This window comes from Ursus arctos, unplaced genomic scaffold, assembly GCF_023065955.2.
Source record: "Ursus arctos isolate Adak ecotype North America unplaced genomic scaffold, UrsArc2.0 scaffold_14, whole genome shotgun sequence".
Classification (NCBI taxonomy): Eukaryota; Metazoa; Chordata; class Mammalia; order Carnivora; family Ursidae; genus Ursus; species Ursus arctos.
The window spans coordinates 39,160,959-39,180,826 of record NW_026622808.1 but is presented as its reverse complement, the minus strand read 5'-3'; the positions used below and the strand labels follow the sequence as shown (position 1 = coordinate 39,180,826).

At 47.7% G+C, this 19,868-nt stretch overlaps 2 protein-coding genes across 3 annotated transcripts in view; one reads left to right on the top strand and one right to left on the bottom strand.

Moving 5' to 3' along the window:
• Positions 1 to 4,972: 4,972 nt before the first annotated feature.
• ARHGEF3 (Rho guanine nucleotide exchange factor 3) overlaps positions 4,973 to 19,868 on the top strand; it is a 294,790-nt gene continuing 279,894 nt past the window's right edge. Inside the window, exon 1 of one of the 2 annotated variants that reach the window (XM_026501066.4) lies at positions 4,973 to 5,055. The gene's annotated coding sequence lies outside the window, so the exon portion shown is untranslated. The remainder of the gene's footprint in view (positions 5,056 to 19,868) is intronic. The other variant, XM_057311810.1, reaches the window with a different exon arrangement.
• Positions 9,250 to 9,684, bottom strand: SPATA12 (spermatogenesis associated 12). The gene is given in 3 exon segments (XM_044385146.1): positions 9,250 to 9,413; positions 9,416 to 9,540; positions 9,542 to 9,684. Coding segments are annotated over 3 exon segments (432 nt in total).

Here is a 19,868-nt window from a genome sequence, read left to right as displayed (position 1 = left end):
TCGGCCTGAAACAATCTCTCTCTCTGTCTTCACCCTCCTTTGCTGTCAAACCTTCCCTGACAGTCCTCCACCCCACTGTCCACTCTGGTCTAGGTCCTGACACCTGCTCTTAGGAGCACTTAGCTCAGCTTGTGTGATTATGTGATGGGCCCTCTTGCCCACAAGCATGGCTGCTCCTTGAGGGAGGGCTGTGTCATTTACAGAGTCCTTCCTTGGGGCCTGGGCTCAGATTCTACTTCTTGAGCCAGCTTGGGACCCCAGTCCTACCACTCAGCAGTCACTGGAGTTAAGACATTTCATCTTCCTGGGGCGCCTGGGTGGCACAGCGGTTAAGCGTCTGCCTTCGGCTCAGGGCGTGATCCCGGCGTTATGGGATCAAGCCCCACATCAGGCTCCTCCACTATGAGCCTGCTTCTTCCTCTCCCACTTCCCCTGCTTGTGTACCCTCTCTCGCTGGCTGTCTCTCTCTCTGTCAAATAAATAAAAAAATCTTAAAAAAAAAAAAAGACATTTCATCTTCCTGGTCCTCTATTTCCTCATCTGTTGGAGGGGGGTAAAGATGCATCTGCTTTATGGGGTTGTCGTGAGGATAAAAAGGGTAGAGGGCACAGCCTGGTGCCTGGCACATGCAGGTGCTCAAAACCATTAATATTTGTCTCTGATGTCATCATGAGTAAGTAAGCCCACTTCCCACTTGTAAATTTTAAATGGTTTCCTGGAGGAGTAAACCACATCTATTCCTTACTTTGCAAATTGAGATAAGGTCCCTGGTCATTTACCATGATCCCCAGGGCTGGGAGCCCCTTGAATGCCTTGCATTATCTCAAGGTTTCATTCCCCATGGGTACTAGATTCCCATAGACATGGGATTGGTCAGTGACATGGCATATATTAGAATCACCCTTGTGGGTTGGGTGACTGCGACTGTGCCAAGAACATGCCATTGCCTGACTACATGGCATCCCCCCAGTGGGGCTTTGGAGCTTAGGTGATGTCATTCATCCAGGCAGGACCCAGGTTAGATTTGAACTTGGGCATTTCCTACTCCAAAGCCGCTCTCTGTCTTTCCACGTGACTGCTCAGGCTTGCTTCTCCAGTTTTCCTCTAACCCAGATTATGAGGACAGAAAGGGTCTGTTTTCAAAGAACCCTTTTATTAGCCACTTGCAGAGCATTGCTTAGGTCTGAACAGTAAGACCAACACCTTAATCCTTCCACAGATGTCCCCATCTCCTGGGTGAGGACTGTACCAGGTTAGTGTTGCTTCATCAACTGGATACGCCATACCTTCCAAAGCCCTTCTCCCTCCCCAAGGGAGGGGGCATCTGTATGTCTGTAAGGTGCTGTTAGCAGAAGAGTTGAATGCCTTTCCCTGTAACTGCGCTTCCAGGTTTATCTTCAGGAAATAACCAGAAACGTGCGCCAAATGTATTGTGCACAGGTCTTCATGGCCAAGCATTATCTATCCTGGATACTGAGAAATGGGGGGCAGACCACGTACCAGTCAGACTGACTGTAAGAAGGCACGTTCATACAAGTGGCCCTTAACAATCGTGTTGCAGAAGAGTATTTCGTGACAAAGGGAAAAGACTCACAGTGGTGAAGGGAGAAATGAAGGACGCAGTTAACAGCGGTTGTCGCTCGGTGGTGTGCTTGTGGGTGCGTGTTATGCTAGTCTTTAAACCTGTCAGTATTTTCTACAGTTTTTAAGTTTCCTTTATTTATTTTTAGTAATCTCTACGCCCGATGTGCGGCTCCAATTCACCACCCTGAGCCAGCCAGGCGCCCCTCTACGTTGTTTTGCGATGACTGCTATTACATCATCAGAGTGTTTTCACTGTACAGTCACACACGACCGTCCGTGCTCACGGTACTGGGTGGGCCCTGGGAGGCCGGGGTGGTGGGGTGTCAGTGTCTCATCCTTGCCCTTGTCCTCCGTGGTGTCTCCACACATGGCCGCTTTCCCCAACTGTGCTACCCAGTGCCTCGCCGGGGCCCCCTGCTTTCCTGCCGTTGCCTGGCATTAGTCATATCACATCATCCGGCCTTTCTGCAGGCCGTGAGGGGCCCTCTTGCCGACACCTGGCTTTCCCAGTTGATGATTTAGTTGAGGTGACTTCCTTGGCCCCACTCCATCCTATTTTGCAGAGTTAGAGGAGATGGGGCTGAATTCAAGAACAGGCCCTCCTGAACTAACTATTTCAAGAAGAAAAATTGGCTCATCATCAATGTCTTCTGGCCTCTCGGCCAGTTTCCAAACTTGGTGGATCGAAACACACATTTCTTGCCATTCCTTCCCCACTCCACCCCCACACCAAAGGACTCCCTTTGGGTTTATCTTCTGTTCCTCCAAAGGCTCCTAAAGTAAGTGCAGGAGTCAGTTCTTTCCCCAGCCCCCCTCCACAGGGCCAAGCATGGTGGGGTGGGAGGGCATGGTTGCTGCCTATAAACCCTGTGGGATTACATTGATTTGTTTTCATCTACATATCCTACTTGCAGATCTGCTCTCGTTTCTGGAAACCTTGAATTATAAAACAGGACATCAAAGAGTTTAGTAATAATAATAATGCACATTGCCTTTGCTGTGTACAGGAGACTTTCCCTCACTACATCCGTTCCTCACTCAGCAGCAGTGGAATCCCATCACCTCTGCCTGAACCTTTCAATGGTCAAGGTCTGGTGTCTCACCCTGGCCATCAAGGCCTCTCTAGCCTTGTTCTTCCTGACCTGTTCCTCTCCATAGACTCCCAGAAGCATGCCCTGTGCTCTCCCACCTCTGGGCTTCCGCATTGCCTGTTCTCCCCCACCTCCTGCCTGGTTTCCCTGCCTGGTCAGGGCTCAGCTGAGGTCCACTTCCCACAGGAAGTCTCCCTCTGCCTGAATCTGGGCCAGCGCTTCCCCAGGTGTGTCTCTCTCCATATCCTGCTCCCTAACTGCCTGCTGAGGGGTCTGACTGTTCCTGCATCAGCTGTGAGCTCCATGGGGTCAGTGTGTCTTACTGAGATTCACTACTGCCCGCCAGAGCCCAGCAGTGTGTGGCATGTAGCAGATGCTCAAATAGGTGTTCAGTGGAATCTAATGGAAATAAAACTTTTATCTCTGACAAGGCTGCCTGGGTAGAACACCAGGTGTTGACTTGTGGGCCTGAAACTCCTGCTGAGCTCTGGGTTAATGGAGGCGTGGAAGTCCTTTATTATTACGTAATAAACATAGCTGGTAGAAATAGGGATCTTCTATAGTGTGGAGGAGGTAGGGGAGAGACCAGCAAAAGAGGTTTTGGGGAAAAGGCTGAGGATTAGGGGTCTGGATATAGGTTTTGCTCTCAGAAATGGAATACTGTGTAGGGTATGTGTTCCTTGAACAAGAAATGGGTGGGTCACGAGGCACTGGGTTTGGGGTCAAGTAGTCCCCTTCAACTTGTAGAGGAATGAAGTTGCAGCTGTTGAAATGAAAGTTGGTTTGCTCAAGATGCTTAGTTTCTGGCCCAAAAGGCAGGATGCAGGCCAGGAAGAGGCCACCCAGAACTAGGAGGCGTGTGCCTGCAACAAGACACGGGTTGCATGAAGAGTCTGAGCTATGCCAGATCAGTTCTGAACACCTCCTGCTGGTCATGGGGGCCTGGGCCGGGGAGATCTGCAACCCAGAGGCTGCTGTCAGGACAGGGGCCTCCCAAGGAGCCTCAACAGCCCCTGCTCCTGTGAATGTGGGGATGGTGGGGTGGTGGGGGATGGTGGGGTGGTGGTGGGGTGGTTTGCGGGGATGGGGGTGGTGGGGGTTGGAGACTGAAGAGGTCCACTTAGGCTGCTCTTGACTCTTACTGGAGGGTCAGCCTGGCAGGAGCCATAATTCTTGGGCTGATCCTCTTCCCTCCGACCTCAGGGCTGGCTTCACTTTTCCAGGCTTCAGTTTCTTTATCTGGGAAGTGGGCCCGCACAACTACACCTCACGAGGCTGTTGTGAGTGTTAAAAGTAGATCAGACACTTAAAACACACCCCCACGGGTGCCTGCGTGGTTCAGTCGGATTAGGATTAGCGTCTGCCTTTGGCTGGGACATGATCTCAGGGTCCTGGGATGGAACCCCAGGTAGGGCTCCCTGCTCGGCGGGAAGTCTGTTTGTCCCTCTCTCTCAAATAAATCAATAAAATCTTTTTAAAAAATGCACACTTGGCACTATGAAAGACACCACCAATGAATTTTCCATTTTCACCATCACGGTTTATACTTTCATAAGAGCCACACAGTGTAGGGCATTCTTTATTTCTGGTTGTATGGGGTCCTGAGGACCGTAGGCGTTTATCTGTTGAATGAATGAATGCAGAAAATAGTTTTATTTGGATTCGCATGTTTATTTCCGCACGATGACCCAGGCCACTGGCGGCCGCTGCTCTTTCAGGCTGGGCGTATGCTCACAAACCCGCGATTCCTGAGGATTTTCTGGGCGCGCGGGGATTCGTGCAGCTCACGTCTCGTCCTCATTTTCACCGCCACCGTCCAGGAAAGCGAGGCTTGGGCGAGACCCGACGCGCTGCAGGTCAGCCTAGGGCGGGGCGGGGCTCCACGCACAGGCTTCGGCCCTCGCGGGCTAGGGCAGTCCCTGCGTCGCCAGTCCCCTCCTGCTCCGATACTTGTCCCGCGAGCCTACCCCCGAGGGTTCGCAGCGCCTTCTCCGCGGCGAGAGCGGGGGCCGGGCTGAGCACCCCTTCCCCGGCCGGGTAAATTCTCTCCGCCAGAGTACGGATTGGGTAATAGGGGGATGCCCCGCGGCCCGGATCCTCTCCTCTGCGCTCCCTTCCTAGTCTTCCCAGGGACCCCGGCGGGGCGTGCGGAGGGGGAGTGCCCAGCAGCGGCCGGGCGTGACTGCGTCCGGGTCTCGCGCCACCCGGCTCAGGCGCCAGCGGGGGTCCCCCGCCCGCCTCACGCCCACGTGGCCGGCCCGGCCTCCCCGCCCCCGGCCCCGCCCCGCCCCGGGGAGCCGCCCCCGCAGCAGCCGCAGCCACGGCCGTAGCCGCGGTGCGCTCTCCAGCAGGCCGGGCCGAGCCAGCGCCGAGCGCCGAGGTGAGTGAGGGAGGCTGGCCGGGAAACCCGCCCCTCCACTAGACCCTCCCCGGCTGGACGCCCCCGCTAGACGCCCTGGGGCCCGGCACTTTCCGGGGCTGGCTTCTCCCCTGCCTTAACCTATTACCCGGAGCAGGACCCCTACCCCCCACCTCCGCGTCGCCCCCTCCCGTCCCGGTGCCCAAAGCGGGCTCTGCGCGTTCTCCGGCCCCGGGCATTTGGAGCGTACTTGGGCGCCTCGGCGCGAGCAGGTGGGCAGTGCCACCACCACCCCGGACCAGCCGCCGCTCGCGCCGGAGACCCTGACTTTGGTCCCTGGGAGCTCTTAAGCGAAAGTTCCCGGAGCCACTTCCGGGGAGGGAGGCGCCACCTGTCCTCTCCCTCGGTGTCTTCCCCAGCCTTGGTGGGGCGCCCACAGGTCAGCGTCGCGTCGGGCGCTGTTGGTAGTGGCTCGCAGGGCTGCCGGTCACTTCGCTGCGAGGAACCGGGCTTTGAGCGCGCAGGGCGGCGGCCGTGGTTCCGGGCCCGCCCGGGGCCCTTGTGCCGGCGGCTGCATCTTTTCAATTGCGCGGCTAGAGGATCTTGAGATAGAGGCGAGGGAGGCGGACCCCAGGGGGTTAGGGTGAATCTCGGTGCCTCAAAGCCAGAGACCGGTGAGCATTTTCTGAGTGTGGAAGTTGACCGAGCGGGGTGCAAATGGGTTCCTTTGGGCTTTGCCACGGGGAAGAGCTGCGCTTGCAGTCAGCCTCACCGTGGACTTGAACGTTGCTGAAACAGAGCAACTTGTTCCTGGAGGACCCTTTCTCCATTTAATGCCTGAACCAGGCTTGCTTCCAGCACTGGGCAGAGATGTGAGAACTGCCAAACGGTAGTTGTCCTGGACGCGCTGGCAGAAACTTATTTTAAAGCATTTCATGCTCAACACAAGGTTGGGGTGTGGAAGAGGAGAGCTTTTCTATGAATTTGTCTTAGCTGTCTAGTTTCAGGCAAGTTACTTCACCCATCTATGCCTCAGTTTTCTCCTCTGTAGAATGGGGGTGATAATAGTACAAATCCTAAAGGGTCGTGTAAGGTTAAAGTTCTTAAAATTGTGCCCGATACAGGGTAAGTTCTACTTATGTTAGTTGCTCTTGTTATTATTATGGCTGACATCTGTCTAACAGGGCATCTGCATGGCTAGCTCCCCAATGAGGTGGGTATTAGAAGACTCTTGCTCCTCCTTTTGCTAAGAACCCGAATTATTCACACAGTGGTCAGCACTGAAACAGGTGGGCTTGGCAGTAATGTTTCCTATGGTTAGGCAGCCTTTGCAAAATGTATCTCAGAATATAAGATTAGAGATGACCTTTGTCAAGGACATTGCTGGGAAATGGGGTCTCAGACCTTCTCTGGAAGCTCTGGGGTGTGACTGGATATTTGCCTCACTGAGGGGGAATTCCTCACTTGAATTCCTTCAGGCCTTGGGCCCCCTGATAGGCTGACACTGTCTCATTTCTGTGAGCGTGGGAGTGTAGTTAGGGGCCCAAAGTCCTGATCTTGTCCCCTCCTGTCACTAACCTCCAGGAGATTGTCCCCTCCATCAGTGGAGCCTGCACCAGTGTAGCTTCTTTCTTTTGGTGTTACTACCACAGGCAGGAGTTCTGAAACTCCAGGAAGCTCCTGAAATATATATGAGATTGGAAGTGTGGATGAGATATGCTTGGAGCATAGGTGGGTATTTTTCCAGAGTTCCCTTTTCATCATATTCTGCAGAGGGCCTGCGTGCCACAAAAGGGAACTCTGAACTGCTGGTGGGGAGATTCTTACCCCTTGTACAGGAGCAGGCCCAAGTTCCTATGGCGTTAAGATGCCAACATTACCTCTGTTGCCCAGAGGTGGAAGTGCACACATGCTGCTTTGTGCCCTTGCTCAGGGCACACCTTCCAGTGGAAAATTCAGGTCTGCCTTAACTTGAGAGAATCTGATCAAGAAGTCACTTGGGGAAAGGAGAAGGCAAGCTGAGGGAGTAGGGACTCTTGGCCTGTGGTGGGGCCATGAGGATGGGATGCAGTTCATGAAAATTTGAGCTCAGATTGTCAGGAGACTCCTCAGAGTCTTTGCACATGCTCTTCCTTCTGCTGAGCATACATTTCTGCCACTTCTTCTCAGGTCTGGCATGATCTTTCCCTTTAGCTTGGATGTCTCTTCTGTAGGAAAGATTCTCCTGACCACTCTGTCCAAAGCAGCCCCTCCCCCTATCGGTACCTGGCACACTCTCCTATTGTGGTTTATCCATGGAGCTTACCTGAGATGGCCATACTCGTCTGTCTGTTTATGGGTTTATTGTCTGCATCCACCCAGGAGAATGTAGACTTCAAGAGGGTAGAGATGTTGCCCTCTTTACCACTGAACTCTGGCCCCTTGCACACAGTAGTTCCTCAATAAATGTCCCTTAGTGACAGAATGAATGAGCATCCGCTGAGTGAAGTGTGGTGAGGCTGAAGAACTTTTTTTTCTCCGTAGTAAGTTCTACGCCCGACTCACAAGCCTGAGATGAAGAGTCGCATGCTGTACTGACTGAGCCAGCCAGGTGCCCTGGCCCTAGATATATTAAACAAAATTAATCCTTGGATACATTATCTTAATGGTTTGTGCAAATATCGTCTGATTCAGATCACTTTACACAGGTTGAACAGGTTGAAACTTGAGTGAAAATGAAATGCTTTTATATACGATTCTGATTAATTGAGTCAGTTCACGGTGCTGTGTGGGAGATCGCCAGTGCGGTGGGTGGAGTCGGGTCTGCTCTGGAGAGGTTTGGAGATAAGCTTTGCCTTTTTCCTCACTTGAGTGAACATTGTTGATTCGGTTACGAAAATGGGTATACTTTTTCTTAAAAAAAAAAAAAGAAGACTGTAGTTCTTTGGAGTCGTATCTCCACGTGTGCCTTCGCCCCTTAGCTCAGCTCATTTCCTCCATTTATTCAAGAATCACTTATGGAGAGAGGGCTCTGACAGTGGCTGCAGAGAAGTCAGGAAGACTGGCCGTGTTTGTGGCGTTTACATCCCCGTAGCAGAGATGGGTAATCGACAACTAGATCTGTAATGTGATATCGGGGAGTGTGGTCAGTGTAATGAGGAAGATGAAGCTGGGGAGGGGGATCCTGAGTGACTGCAATGGAGGCAGGATTGGTTTAGGTCAGGGATGGCTTCTCTGAGGAAACAGCATTCGAGCAGAAACCTAGATGAGTGAGGGATGAGGGTATCCGAGGGAAGACGGATCCATGCATGTGGACCCCAAGGTTGTGGTTGAATTCCTGGTTTGGCCAGTCGGCTCTTGAGCCCTGGACGTGGTCTGTTTCACTGGGGAAGGGGGAGGGAAAATGAGGCAGCGTGGGCAGAACCTCTCTCACCACCTCCTCAGATGCTAGCATGTGGCTGGAGTAAGATCTCGGCACTGTGTGTTCTCATGGTTGACCAGAAGGCTTGTGCCTTTCTTTCCAGAGGGACCTGGAGTGATGAAACTGCCACCCAGGCAAAGAGTAGAAGCCTCGGGGGTACTGCTGGAAGCATAACCCTACACATAGCAAGACTTGCTTCACCTCACCTGCCCTGGCCATGGGCCCCCTCCTCTTTTGTGTCATTTGGTTACAAGCACCTCATCACCGAGAGGGAACCACCTAGAGGGAAAGTAGTTACTTAGTGAAGCTTTGATGGAAAAAACTCAAGTGACGAAAATGTATAGGATCGTGGACCAGGAGATGCATGCTTCCCATTCTCTCCATTGAGGGGTTGATTGGTTGATCGTTTGACGTTACTTAACAAAGCATAAAGGAGGTATGACAGGGAGGCTTCTTGGAAAAAGTGACATCTAAGAAAAGAAAGGGATAGCTATAAGTCACTTCTGTTAGAGGGTGGGCGAGATGGAAGGAAGAAAGAACAGCATGTGCAAAGGTCCAGCTCTCAAATGATGCCAGATTCTCATCGGTTATAGCAGTGTGTGTGTGTGTGTGTGTGTGTAAGAGAGAGAGAGAGGGAGTGTGTGTTTGTGTGTGAGAGTGTGTGTGTGCGCGTGTGCATGCACGTGTCCATGTGTGCCCATGTATTGGAGTAGTCTGGAAAAGGAACTGATGTAGCAGCCCTCGGTAGGTGCCAGTTGATCTGAATGGCTGTGCCTTGTGCTACGGAGCTCTGCACTGACATCCTCATGTAGCATCTAGAACTGTCCTATGGCACAGGCCCTCTCACTACCCCCATTTTCCTGACCAAGAAAAGTGAGTGGGAAGTGGTGAATCACTTGCCAACTGTGTCTTTCCGGAGTTCTGTTCAGTTGTGTCAGGGAAGGTAGAGGGGAGAGGGATCTTCCCAGAAGATCGATTCAGTGATGTCAGGAGAGCTGGGTGCTTTTAAATGTCTCCGACAGGCCCCGCTTTGGTGTAGAGCCCCTGCGAATGTCCGCTCCGGGAGGACAGAGGCTGCTCCCCACCGACTGCTCAGTCCCTGGCACGGTGAGGATTTGTTGGGGGTTAAGTGGATGCTCCAGGGTCTCTGGTGGCCACGGAACAAGGCTGGAGGAGGCCATCGCCTTCTTTCCCAAGGTGTCTCCTGACTTTTCCAAGGTGGACCCGTGAGTCAGGGCAGAGCTGGACATGGGGCCCAAGTCAAATCAAATGCTCCAAGAAGAGAGGCTGGGGACCTTGGCCAGCGTTGAAGGACAAAGCAGATTGGTGCCTTGCCTGGCTCATCTACCTAAGACCAAACTAGTTATTGAACAGCTCAAGTTAGTTATTTGTCCCAACAGCCCCCCCTTTACTTCCGGCCAGCATATGATAACTTTATGGGTCAGGATTTGCTGCTCCTGGTGATAGACCCCCGAGCCCTAAATTCATCTTCGATTCTGAGCTCAATATTTTCCTGGAAGCTGGGCTGGTGAGCTAGTGTGGTGGCTGGCTTTAAGGCAAACTGATATGTCTGGAGGCGGTAGAAGGGGTGCTTGGGGTCCTGTGTTCCAGTCTCGGCTCCAGCATTGAGTTACTAGTGGAGTGACCTTGGGCAAAGTGCCTGACCTCTTCAAGCCTCAGTGTCCGTATCTTGCGTGGCGACAGTGCTTAACTGGACCTTATGGGTTTGCTGTAGAGATGAATGTGTGGAGTGTGTATCCCTGTCACAGCCCCTGTGCAGGAAGGGCTGGCTGTGGTCTTTATCTGGTGACCTAAAACGGACACAGGTCACTCTGTCACTGCATCGCGCTCAGAAAGGTTTGCTCAAACACACTGGGAGTTCTTTATTCGCGTTTGGAGACTTCACCAGGGGCGGGTGCTGTGCTTTTTGGAGACAATTGCATTCGGAGCCAAATCTGGATAATGGAATCGAGGGCAAGTGTATTGTGAGAAGGATGCCAGGTGTGAAATGGCATGAGACTCTCTGCCCACTGTGGTTCACCCTCCTGTGCCATGGCCTCTCCCAGGCCTCCCCTGCTACAATGGTGGCCTCTCTGTACCCGTGGCCCTCAGACCCTGGCTGCTTCAGTGGACTGTTCTGGTTCATCTTCCCCACACCAGACCCCGGGTCCCCTGCTGGACCCTCCAGTGGAGCTGAACCCAACAGCCCCCCAAGTACCCCAGAGGCTTTTCCACCTTCGCAGCGTTGTGCCTGCTGTTCCTACTACTTGGAACGCTCTTTCGCTCCTTGCAGAACCTCCCACACTCCCCAACTCCACTGGCCTCTTCCCTCTTTCCTTCCCTTTTGCCTAGAAAAAGAAATGCTCCTTTGCCCAAGAAACCTGCTTATATTCTTCACGTACACAAATGCAAACAAATCAGAAATTGTGGAGTAAAAACTGAACTTCCACCTCCCGCATCCCTGGCTTGCTTCCAGAGAGAACATTTATGATCAGTTAACTGTATCTTTCTGTTATGTTTTGATGTACAGGTGTGTGTACCTGTGACTGTCTTTAAAAACCAACAGAATGGGCTCATTTTTAAAAAGATTTTGTTTATTTGAGAGAGAGAGAGAGAGAGAGAGAGGGAGGAGGACCGGGGGGAGGGAGAAGGAGATCATCTCCAGCAGACTCTGTGCTGAATGTGGAGCCCCCTGCAGGGCTCGATCTCACGACCCTGAGATCATGACCTAAGCCAAAGCCAAGAGTCAGACGCCCAACCAACTGAGCCACCCAGGCACCTCTAACCGGCTCAGTTTGTATGTATTGTTCTCCAATGAATTTTTCCTCATTTAGCCCGATGTCCAGGGGTGCTTTCTCTGTCTATGCGCATCTCCCCTCTTTTTACACCCTCACCTCTCCCAAGGGAGGAGAGTACAAGTTTGTGTGGATGTATATTTTCAGTTCTCTCGGGTATATACCTACAGAGGGATTGCAGGTCGTACGGTGACTCTATACTTAACATTTTGAAGAACTGCCACACTGTTTCCAAAGTGGCAGTGCCACGTTGCAATCCCACCAGTAGTGTTTGAGAGTTTCAGTGATGCCACATCCTCACCAATGCTTGTTACTGGCCATCTTTTTATTATTGCTGTCCTAATGCGTGTGAAGCAGTAGCTTCTCGTGGTTTTGATTTTCATTTCCCTATGGCAGTGGTGTTGAACGTCTTTTTTTTTTTTAACATAATTTTTTTTAGTGCAGTTTTAGTTTTAGTTTTTCTTTTAATAATGAAATTGAGAAAGTACAGAGATTTCGTTTATACTTTCTGCTCCCACACATGCACAGCATCCCCCATTATCAGCATCACTCACCGGAATGGTACGTTGGGTACCAAGGATGAACCTACACGGACACATCGCGATCATCGGAGGCCCCTAGATTGCCTGAGGGTTCACTTCTGCTGTTGTGCCTTCAGTGGGTTTGAACAAATGTATAATGAGAGTTATACACACAATTGTAATATCATACAGAGTAGTTTCACCGCCCTGGGAATCCTCTGTGCCCTACCGATTCATCTCCGCCCTCTTGTCCCCTGCAACCACCATCTTTTTACTGTCTCCATAGTTTTGCCTTTTCCAGAATGTCATATAGTTAGGATCATACGGTACGTAGCAGTTGGTGTCTTTCACTTAGTAACATGCATTTGAAGTTCCTCTGTGTCTTTTCACAGCTTGATAGCTCTTTTTTTTTTTAAAGGTTTTATTTATTTATTTGTCAGAGAGAGGGCACAAGCAGAGGGAGGAGCAGAGGGAGAAGCAGACTCCCCGCTGAGCAAGGAGCCCGATGCGGGACTCGATTCCAGGACCCCGGGATCATGACCTGAGCCGAAGGCAGATGCTTAACTGACTGAGCCACCCAGGCGCCCCATAGCTCATTTCTTTTTAGTGCTGAGTAGTATTTGATTGTCTGGAGGTACCACAGTTTACCCAGTCACCTACTAAAGAACATTTCGGATGCTTCTAAGTTCTGGCAGTTACAAATAAAGCTGCTATAAACATCCATGTACAGGTTTTTGTGTGGACATAAGTTTTCATTTACTTAGGGTTAATACCAGGGAGTGTGATTGCTGGATTGTATGGTAAGAGTATGTTTAGTTTTGTGAGAAACCCATCAACCTGTCTTTCAAAGTGGCTGTACCATTTTGTATTCCCACCAGCAACAAATGAGAGAGTTTCTGTTGCTTTTTACATCCTTTGCTAGCGTTTGGTATGGTCAGTGTTATGGATTTTGGCCACTCTAATAGGCATGAGGTGGTATCCTATTGCTTTAATTTGCATTTCTCTGTTGACATATGATGTGGAGAATCTTTTCATATGTTTGCTTGTCATCTATATATCTTGTCCGGTGAAGTGTCTGTTAAGGTCTTTCCCATTTCCAATTCAGGTTGTTTACTTATTGTTGAGTTTTAAGAGCTCTTTATATGTTTTGGATAGCAGTTCTTTATCAAATGTATCTTTTGCAAGTATTTTTTTTTTTTTCTAGTCTCTGGTTCGTCTTCTAATTCTCTTAGAATTATCTATTACAGAGCAGAAGTTTTCAATTGTAGTGAAGTCCAGCTTATCAATTATTTCTTTCATAGATTGTGGGTTTGGTGTTATATCTAAAACGGCATCACCATACCCAAGGTTATCTAGGTTTTTTCCTATGTTATCTTCTAGGGGTTTTATTGTTTTGCATTTTATATTTATATATATTTGCAAAATATATTTATATTTTGAGATAATTTTTGTGATGAGTGTCAGGTCTGTGTTTAGATTCCTTATTTTGCATGTGGATGTCCAGTTGTTCCAGCCATTTGTTGATAAGATTGTCTTTGCTCCATTGTTTTGCCTTTGCTCCTTTGTCAGAGATCAGTTGATTGTATTCATGGGCGTCCATTTCTGGGCTCTCTGTTTTTTTTCCATTGATCTGTTTGTCTCTTATTTTGCTAATACCACACTGTCTTGATTATTGTAGCTTTGTAATAAGTCTTTTTTTTTTTTAAAGATTTTATTTATTTATTTGACAGAGTGAGAGAGCACAAGCAGGGGGAGCGGTAGAAGGAGGGGGAGAAGCAGGCTCCCTGCTGAGCAGGGTGCTCCATCCCAGGACCCTGGGATCATGACCTGAGCCGCAGGCAGACACTTAACCATCTGAGTCACCCAGGCACCCCTGCTTTGAAATAAGTCTTGAAGTCTGGTAGCAGCAGTCCTCCAACTTTGTTCTTCTTTAATATTGTGTTGGTTGAATATCTTTTCATGTGCTTATTGGCCATTTGTATATCTTCTTTGGAGAAGTATCTTTTCAGATCTTTTGCCAATTTTTAAAAATTGGGTTCTCTTTTTATTATTGATTTGTAAGGAAGGGTTCTTCATATATTCTAGATTCAGTCCCTTATGAGATATATGATTTTCAAATATTTCCTCCTATACTATGGGTTGTATTTTCATTTTCTTGGTTGTATTCTTTGAAGCCCAGGATTTTAAGTGTGATGAAGTCCAATTTATCTATTTTTTTTATGTTGCTTGTGCTTTTGGTATCATACTTAAAAAAAAATGTTTGCCTAATCCAAGCTTATGAAGATTTATGCCTCAATTTACTTCTAAGAGTTTTATAGTTTTCGTCCTTAGATTTAGGCCTTTGATCCATTTCGGGTTAATTTTTATATGTGGTGTGAGGTAGAGAGACAAGTTCATTCTTTTGCATGTAGATATCCTGTTGTCCCAGTTCCATTTGTTGAAAAGAATATTCTTCCCATTGAATTCTCTTGACAGCCTTGTTGAAAATCAACTAGCCATAAACATGCATGTTTATTCCTGCCTCTTAATTCTATTGCACTGATCTGTATTTCTATCTTTATGCCATGCTACTGTCTTGATTACTGTAGCTTTGTAGAAACTTCTGAAGTCGAGAAGTGTGAGTCTTCTAACTTTGTCCTTTTTCATGATTTTTTTGGCTGTTCTGGGTCCCCACATGAATTTTAGGATCAGCTTCTCAATTTTTGGCAAAAAAAGTAGCTGAGATTTTAATAGGGGCTGTGTTGAATCAGAAGGTCAGTGGGGAGTTTTGCTAGCTTAACAATAGTAAGTCCAGGTCCTGATGCATCACTTGCTCATTGATTGGCTGACCCTCAGCATTCCATCCTTCACCTTACAAAGACAAAAACCCAGGGACATCAGCGTCTCTTTTCCTTGTTGGAGAAAGTGACAAGTATAGTGTAGTGTCTAATCTAAGTCTGGAGACCTTGGATAAAACATTTAACTCCTGAATGTGCAAAATGGGAGTGCCTCTGGCACGGACTGAGCATAAGGCAGACCTGGCTTCTGTTTATCTGAGGGTATGATGGTGCTCCCTAGACATCCTCCCGTACTTCCCTGCCTCCATGCTTGAGAATCATGGTGAGAACTGCTCCCCCGCCCACAGCCCTGTAGGCACCAGGGAGTGGTGGAGGGTATTGAAGTGAGGGCTGCATTTTAACTTGTTTTATCTATTGAGCAGAGGTAGGATTTCATTTAAGGAAGAAGTGCTGCTGCTAACGCAATTTTTGCCTCCTTCCCCCAAACTGGCATCATGGTTTAAAGAATGGAATAAAAATAAGGAAGGAACACTATCCCATATTAGAAGATTAGTTTACACCTGTACCTGCACTTATGCGTTCCAGATGTCATGCTTTGGCGCAAGTCCACAATTGTATTCTTACAGAAGAAGAGATAAAAAGTGAAGCACCTACGTGTGTGTCAACGGGAATCTGGTTTTCCAAACTGAAGGAACAAGCCAGGGAACTACGTTGGGAAATGCAAATCCACTCTACCTCCGTGTGCTCCGCTGGGGCGAGGGGCTCCATTTTAAACAAAATGGTGCTACCGTGTGTGAGAGATAGGAGTTGTTGATCGCCGTTGTTCAAAAAAAAAAAAAAAAAAAAAAAAAAGCAATTTAAAAAAGTATTAATTTGGGCAGAGTTTCTAGTTTGTGTCTAGAGGGGAAAAATTGATATGCAATGGAAATTATTTTGACATCTTCAAAACCCAAGTTCCCGTGGTTTAGCAGGTTCCCTTCACCCAGTCTGTTAGATCCAGCAGTTCATAGGGATTTTATTTCCATTCTTTAGTGAGAGGGGTGTGTGCATGGACGTGCACATGGGAAGTTAGGGGAAAAACACAATGATATAACCCAGGCCCAGAACAAGGAAGCATGTTACGGAGCTGAAGTTCCAGTCTCAGAAGACCGAGCTTAGCTGCCCTTGTGTAACCTCTTTCTATGACACATCGCCCAAGGCAGTGCAGGGGATGGTTTCTCCCAGCATGGCTTTCATTTTACAAAAGTCCGGTGCAGTCTTGCAAACTCAAGTGGTTTTCTCAACAGATCACTCACATTTCATACGTCCTGGGCTGGGCAGGGCCTCACTAATCCTTGGCCAGCATTGTGAGTCAGAAAATGTTTAAATGACTGCCGAGGCCTTTGAGGAGAGAGAGTTGGCAAGTGAATTTGGGGAGGTGGAGTGACTCCGACACAGCACTGCGGTGTATGAGTGGCAGAGCTGATAGGAGGGCGAGCAACTCTGTTTTATTACACTAATAAAGTTATATTATCTTTCCGAATGAGATAATAATGATGATGCTACTAAATGCTATTGAGTACTTGCTATACGGTGGAGTCCGGCCTGTCCCGCCTGTGTTTGACTGTGACCCACTGTAGGAAATAAATCTAGATATCATCACCTGGTGTGTCCGTGTGTATGAGTTCAGGTGTGTGTGCACGCACGTGCATATCCGAAATGAAAGTTTGCTGAGACAATACTTACCTTATGTATCTTTAGTGTTCTCTGATCATTCTTTCCTACATTAGTGAATTTATGCTTTTTTTTTTTTTTAAATGATGGCTGTGAGACCCGCTAGGTTTATTTCACGAATAGGGCAAAACCTACTATTTGAAAAACACTGTGCTAGACAGTTTGCTGTGTGTTTTACATGTACTATTTCATTTAATCCTCACAAAAACCTCAGGGAGGGGGTATTATTATTCCCATTTTTGGATGGGGAAACAAAGGCACAGAGAGGTAACTTGCCCAGGGTCACACTATGAGTGAGTAATAGAGCTGGGATTGAACCCAGAAAAGCTAAGGCCTATTACAAGTTCATGTTGTGAACCCAGGTCATGTACCTGTCTCCTCTAAAATTAGGGAAGAAGGTATAACATACTATCCTTTAAAAACTATATATATTTATTTTTAAAGTAAACTCCACACACAGTGTGGGGCTTGAACTCACGACCCTGAGATCAAGAGTCACATACTACCAACTGAGCCAACCAGGTACCTCTTATTATCCCAATGAGTTGTTGCATATTGAAAAGGTAGCCACAAAATAGATACAAAATTAATACCACTTGTTTGACTTAAAGTTCCATTTAAAAACACATACATCTACCATGATGGCTTTGATCAATACATAGACAGATGTTATTCTTCCTTGGTTTCTGTATTTTGTGGGTTTTTTATTTTTTAAAAAGATTTAGTCACTTATTTTTAGAGAGAGAGAGAGAGACAGTGGGAGGGGCAGAGAGAGAGGGAGAGAGTGAGTCCCAAGCAGACTCCACACTGAGCAGGGAGTCCGACGGGGGGCTTGATCCCACAACCCTGAGATCATGACCTGAGCCGAAACCAAGAGTCAGACACTCAACCAACTGCACCACCCAGGCATCCCATGTAGGTTTTTTCTTTTTATCTTCTTAATCATCTGATGACTTGAAATTTCATGCAAGTACAGATAATAAGGGATAATTTCCGATGGAAAGTCAGTTGTTTTTGGAGGTGTATTAGTCAGGGATCTCCAGAGAAACAAAACCAACAAATTACAACAGGATATGTAATATATAAAATTATGTAATGCTTATTATATAATGTGTACATATATAATATATGAAATGTATGATGTTTAATGATATATGTTATATAATATGTATATTGTACAACAGCATGTATCCTCTCTCCTCTCTCTCTATATATGGAGAGAGAGAGAGAGAATATATATGTATATCACATATACCGAGCAAGAGAGGGAGAGAGAGATACATATTTATTTTAAGGAAGTGGCGATCCCCCTATGTGATTGTGGAGGCTTGGCAAGTTTAAAATCTGCAGAGCAGGCTGGCAGGCTAGAGACACAGAGAAGGCAGTTCAAGTCCAAGGGCAGTCTCGTGGCAGACTTCCTTCGTGCTAGGAGAGGTCAGTCTTTGTTCTATGAAGGCCTTTGGCTGATTAGATCAGGCCCACCCAAATTATGAAAAGCAATTTGTTTTACTCAAAGTCTACTGATTTAAATGTTAATGTCATCTAAAAAAAAAAATACCTGCACTTTCACAAAACTTCTAGAATAACGTTTGACCAAATATCTGGGCACTATGGTCTAGACAAGTTAACACAAAAAATTAAGCATAACAGGGAGTAAGATACTGTTTGGAGTTGTTCAGAAGAAAGGAAGAAGGCCGTGGAAAGCTTGAGTGTGATACTGTTACAAATAGGAGGACATTTCAGAAAGAACTCCCCCTCCCATGATTGATTGCCAAATAAGCCCGTCCCTGGTTCCCATGCAGTGAGAGGAGCACAGCATGGGTTGGCAGATGGGAGGGGGTGGCAGGTGCAGATTTTCTTGCTTTGAGTTGAATGGATTTTTCTTACATTTCTCTTTTAGACCAGAGACCTGGGAGTTCATGGCTCCAAGTCAATAGGGCCATTATGTGCAGCCAGCGGGGGCTTGTTCAGTGGGTTTCTCTGTAGGGGCTGTGTGCTGATGTAGCATTTGCAGCTCAGCCTAAACTTGGAGGACTCTGCTCCCTTCTCCTGTGCCACTGTGGGTCACTGGCCGCAGGAACTATCTGGGGCTGTTTGGGTGGGAACTCAGGTCGTCTACGAGAACATGGTAGCCAGACAATATTAAATTTATTATTTTTTTCATTTTCTCTAATTTTAATTCTCTATTTTTATTATTTCCCTATTTTTATTATTTATTTATAATTCACATACCACAAAACCGATTCTTTTGAAGTGTGTGACTTAGTAGTTTTTAGTATATTTGCAAGGTTGGACAGCCATGACAACTATCCAATTCCAAAACGTTTTCATCACCCCGAAATATAGCTTTCATTTTGGAAGTAATTTAAACGTTTGAGAACACTGCCTGCTGGATCATTTCTCCCAACGTAAAAAAAACACCACAATCAAAACCCTCTGTTCACCCTACTTCTCCCTCTAGTTATGCCCCCATTTCTCTTCAGTTTAGAGCAAAACTTCTTGAAAGAATTGTTTGGACTTGCTGACTCTACTTCTTTGCCTCCCTTCCCCTCTCACTTGTTAAAAAAAATTGTGGTAAAATACAGATAACATAAAGCTTACCATCATGACCGTTTTTAAGTGTCCAGTTCTAGTGTTAAGCATATTCACAATGTTACACAACAACCTCTGGAATTTCTTCGTCTTGCGTGATGGAAACTCTGTTCATGTCAACTCTCCATTTCTCCCTCCCCCCAGCTCCCGGTAACCACCACTCTGCTTTCTGTCTCTATGACTTTACCGACTCTAGATACCTCATACGAGTGGCATCAGTGCAAATAAGGCAGTGTTTGTCTTGTGTGTGTGCGTGGCTTATTTTGCCCCACATGATATCTTCAAGGTTCATGTATGTTGTAACAGGTGTCATTATTCCTTTCCTTTTTAAGGCTGAATTATGCTCTGTGGTACATGTATACCACGTTTTGTTTATCCATTCATCTGTTGAAGGACAGTTGGGTTGTCCCTGCCTTTCAGCTTTTGGAATAATGTCTCCTGTGCTCCTGGGAACCCATGATTCCCAGCCAGGTTTGGGTTTCCCTCACAAACATCTCTTGCTGATTGCTATGTTGTTCATCCCAATGGCATATTCTCTGGCCCTACCCCCACCCAGCCTGGCGACCAGCAGTGTTTGACACCGTTGGTCATTTTCTCTTCCTTGAAGCTCTTTCTGTACCTGACTTCCAGGGTACCTTACTCTCCTGGTCCCCTAACCACCTGCCAGTTAACAGCAACTCCATCCTTCTGATTGTTCAGACCCAAAGCCTGGGGTGTCATCTTTGACCCTTGTATCTCTTATCTCCACTCTTAATTTTTTTTTTTTAAGATTATTTATTTATTTATTTGACAGAGAGAGACAGTGAGAGAGGGAACACAAGCAAGGGGAATGGGAGGGGGAGAAGCAGGCTTCCCACCAAGCAGGTAGCCTGATGCGGGGCTCGATCCCAGGACCCTGGGATCATGACCTGAGCCGAAGGCAGACGCTTAACAGCTGAGCCACCCAGGCGCCCCCTTATCCCCACTCTTATCAGAAAATCCCACTGTGCATACTTTCAAAATATACCCAGAATGTGGCCAGTGTTCACCCATTGTC